Consider the following 4,155-nt stretch of genomic DNA (forward strand, 5'->3'; position numbering starts at 1 on the left):
TGTTTTAACCCCTCCCTCCAGAGTTAGTAGCTTGACTAGCAACGTGGTAAGCTGAAGCCAACGGATTGAAGGCTCAAGATACGAGGTGGTTTATTTTAATTAGAAATTTACAGTTTTTAAATTCTAAAGTTGTACTGTATATTAGTATATGATTTGTATTGATCAGCATTGTCCCTGAGATATGTAAAGCTTAAATTTATGGACTGTTTTAATATTTTTTGTAAAAGAAAGTCTCCGTAGCAAACTATCTTGATATTTATGTATTTATTTTTGTGATTTTCGTTAAACAGTCCAGTTTCATTAAGTTAATTTTTAAATTAAATTCCAATAATCATGGTCCCATCTTTGGGGTCGTACATAAGATCAAGTACAAGACTTGACCTTAATTTGATGAGGTAAGTGGAAGTAATAATGAGATGCTTTCTTCTCTCTCTTCTCCTCATTTGGGTGCCAATACTAGGGGTTCCTTAACCCAAATTTTATTTAATTAAGTAGCTTGAGAAGCTAGCTAATTAGAGATTAAGAGTTAAGAGAAAATTAGTTACAAGTCTATAAATAAGAACCACTTATTGCAAGTACCCATTTTTTCCATTTTGCTCTCTTTTCTCTCCACCAAAACCAGCCCCCTCTAGCTCTTTCTCTCAAAAAACTTCTTTCATTCCCCTAATCACAAATCACTTGCCAAATCTTGAAGAAAAAGAGGATATCTAGGAGGAGTCTTTCAAGAGTGTCTTTAAGGGTATTTCCTTAACCTTTCTCTTCTATTTTTAAGCAAGATCAAGTTTATGTTTTTCTTAGTTAGTTTGTGATTTTGTGAGGAATATGGCATGTGATAAGTTTTGTGTGGTGGCTATAAGTTTGATACTGAGTGTTTAAGCTTTTTGAATGTTAAGCAAAGTTTAGTACAAGTTTTTGCATGGTTTATGTTTGAGGAAAAAATTTTCCTGCTTACTTTGAACCCAAAAACGGACCCCTTAGAGTTTTGATTTAACACATTCCGAACGGGAATGCTCACAAAATTTTTCCTATAACCTTAATGGTTTTTAAATAAGCTTCCGAACAGGAATTGTAAAAGCCCGATGCACTAGGCCCTTAGTGTTACAACATTAGATACGAGCCCAACACCCGTTAAGTACGATGATATAGTATTTGGAACGCCTTAAGAACGCTTCTAAGCCAAATGGGCCTAAACACAATTACGAGCCTAATAAGTGTAATAAGGTAAAGTTTATCTAAAACTTTGATTATGGATAAAAAGTTAACTAAATTATTTAGACTTAGTATATGAATAAGATAATTAATTAATTATTAAATTGATGAATTATCAATCTTAGCACATATAAGTAAAGGCAATTAAGGAAAACCAAATTATGAGGATTTAATTAATCCTTAGCATGTATGTTTTAATAGATTATGTATGTACGTTATTGAAGACCGAGGTTGTAGTTTTACAATCTTAGTCTAGAGAATTTTAAGATTTAAAATGTTGCAGCAGTTTGGGCAACAAATATATGAAATTTCAAATAAGAAAATTATAAGAAACAAGAAATGATTATTTTGTTTTAGCATATAGTTAAGTATGGCCACATAAGTAGGGTCGTTACAGTTATAATGCATGAAGCATGCATTTCATTCTTAAACATTTTAGTTATCGACTCTCCTCATAGTAAACCTTGAAATAGAAATTTCCAAAAATACTTTATTAGTATGCATTCAAAGTGAAGGTTTTACATTCAAACACTTACTATGTCCTGAGAAACCAGGCCAACATGTCTCCTCAAACTCTGCAACCGGATGCTCTGAATATTATGGTTATCAATAAGTATATAACCTATTACCATGAGAAAACACAAACGAACCTCAACAAAATAATAAGGGAGATTCAATTTCCATTGCACAATAAGACGAAGGTTATAGGATACCATTAGGCTTTAGCTCTTAACATTAGGAGGTAAGCTAGCGAATAGCCTTTAGGTATTAAAAAATGAACGAGAAAAGAGAATATGGCAGGCGATTATGTTATTATGTCATCAAATAACTTACCAGATAAAGGATCATAAAGCCGAAGCAGGAGCTTTGCAAGGGTTGTCTTTCCTCCACCAGAGGGCCCAACAAGAGCAACTGTTTCTCCGGCCTTGATATGCAGGTTAAGCCCATTCAAGACAAGAGGCAAATTGTCCCCATATTTAAATGAAATATCACAAAATTGCACCTCTCCTCTAACATGGTTCACGTGAAATGCATTTGGTTTCTCCATTACCTGTGTTCAAGAATAAAAGGACAAGTGATCGAAGCGATGTGCATATTTCCGGCGGAAATAAAAGATTTCCCTGGTATATACTGCTATACGAAATTTACAATCTTAGAAGAAACTGCTTTAACATCCTAAAGGAATGGATACTGCACAAAATGCATTTAACGCACAGGCCTCAGTAAAATGTAAATAAGGAGTTTGGTGCGACATTCATAATTTTTTAGATTAAATCATAACCATCATATTTCCTTTCTTATTGTGTAGTTCTGCCTAAAGATAAGTGTTCTCTCAGTGTTACCTACGCCAAAATAAATTAAATATTATATATATATATATATATACACACACACACACATATATACATGTAAAGATTACCTTTGCTTTGAACTGAATAAGATCAAACAAGCGCACAATAGCTGGTTCTCCTTGTTTGAACTCATTGTATGCTTTTCCAATGCCCTGCGTAATTCTTTAGATTCAGAATGAAAACTTAATACAGTTCCTCAGTGGCTGAACCATTGTAGCAATACATAATATAGTTAGCAAGACAACTTTGAAAAATACAACAAAAGTACTTAATTAAACTACCACATCATATGAACAGGAAAAAGAATGAACTAAACTACTTGTATTTATTGATTCTCAAAGAAAGGAAAAGAGGAATTGCACAAGGAATCTTAAGAATATTAGAGAAACCAGGAGAAAGAAAAATAGTGAACAATTAAAAGTTCTTATAAGGACTTAATATTACCTGAATTGGCTCAATTAGAAAAACCAACGATGTTATGAATGAAATCATGCCACGGCCATCAAAAGAACCTCTTGAAATTGCCAGTGAACCAACACAAAATAGAAACAAAGCCCCAAAATACATAATTTGTACGATCTGGGGAATAAGCACCTTCATTTTCTTCTTCCTTAAACGTTCAGAGAGGTCAGTACGTGCTAGCTTCTCAAACCTAGCATTCTCGATCCCCTCTCCATAATTTGCTTTCAGAAAAAGAAATGCCGGGAAAATCTAGGAAAAGGGTAACCACAAGACCATAAAGACAAATAATCACCACTTCTAATAGTTAAAAGAAATCGAAAACCTGAGCCAGACAAAACTAAGCATACCCAAATAACGATATATAAAAGTTGAGGCCTCAACGAAGAAGAAATACCTCATTTAGATAAGCTGAGAGAGCTGCAACAGAAAGATTTGCCTGATTAGAAATCTTACGAAGTTCCTCACCAAGATAGGCAATAACAAGTGCCATACAAGGTATCACCTATCACAGAAGAAAGCAGAATAATAAGCCCAAAAGAAAAGAGAGAGAGAAAGAGAGAGAAACTAGTGCAAAACGCTCATTCTCACCATTGCTGATATGAGAGATAGAACAGGGCTTATAGCCAACATCTGAGCCACCATTGCTGATAACTGCAAAGTACCGGGTACAATAGTCTGCCCTAGAATCCAACACATAATATAATAGTATCAGTGGGGGAAAAAAAAAAAGAGCACGAACACAGAACTTGGACAAAGCAAATTCTAACAAGTTTCCTTCAGAATTCAACAGTCTAAGTATCAGAAAAACTGAGCATAAGAATCAAGAAAATGCATAGAATAAATTCTAACAATACTGTAAAAGAAAAACAGAGCATTAACATCAAAGGAAACGTAAAACACAATTCTAACAAGTAACTATCTTTTTTTTGCTTTCTTTTCCTTGGGGGGGACAGTCTAAGTATCAGAAAAACTGAGCATAAGAATCAAGAAAATGCATAGAATAAATTCTAACAATACTGTAAAAGAAAAACAGAGCATTAACATCAAAGGAAACGTAAAACACAATTCTAACAAGTAACTATCTTTTTTTTGCTTTCTTTTCCTTGGGGGGGGGGGGGGGGGGTGCGGGGCA

The 4,155-nt window shown here is 34.1% G+C and overlaps 1 protein-coding gene across 1 annotated transcript in view; it reads right to left on the minus strand.

The window, feature by feature from the left end:
* LOC21402093 (ABC transporter B family member 29, chloroplastic) overlaps positions 1-4,155 on the minus strand; it is an 18,682-nt gene that overhangs the window by 8,096 nt on the left and 6,431 nt on the right. The window contains exons 3-8 of the mRNA XM_024163917.1: positions 3,612-3,703; positions 3,418-3,525; positions 3,006-3,272; positions 2,630-2,713; positions 2,044-2,260; positions 1,746-1,831 (exon numbers count right to left, since the gene is read on the minus strand). Of these exons, the coding sequence (XP_024019685.1) occupies positions 1,746-1,831; positions 2,044-2,260; positions 2,630-2,713; positions 3,006-3,272; positions 3,418-3,525; positions 3,612-3,703 (854 nt within the window). The remainder of the gene's footprint in view (positions 1-1,745; positions 1,832-2,043; positions 2,261-2,629; positions 2,714-3,005; positions 3,273-3,417; positions 3,526-3,611; positions 3,704-4,155) is intronic.

This window comes from Morus notabilis, unplaced genomic scaffold, assembly GCF_000414095.1.
Source record: "Morus notabilis unplaced genomic scaffold, ASM41409v2 Scaffold794, whole genome shotgun sequence".
Taxonomy (NCBI): domain Eukaryota; kingdom Viridiplantae; phylum Streptophyta; class Magnoliopsida; order Rosales; family Moraceae; genus Morus; species Morus notabilis.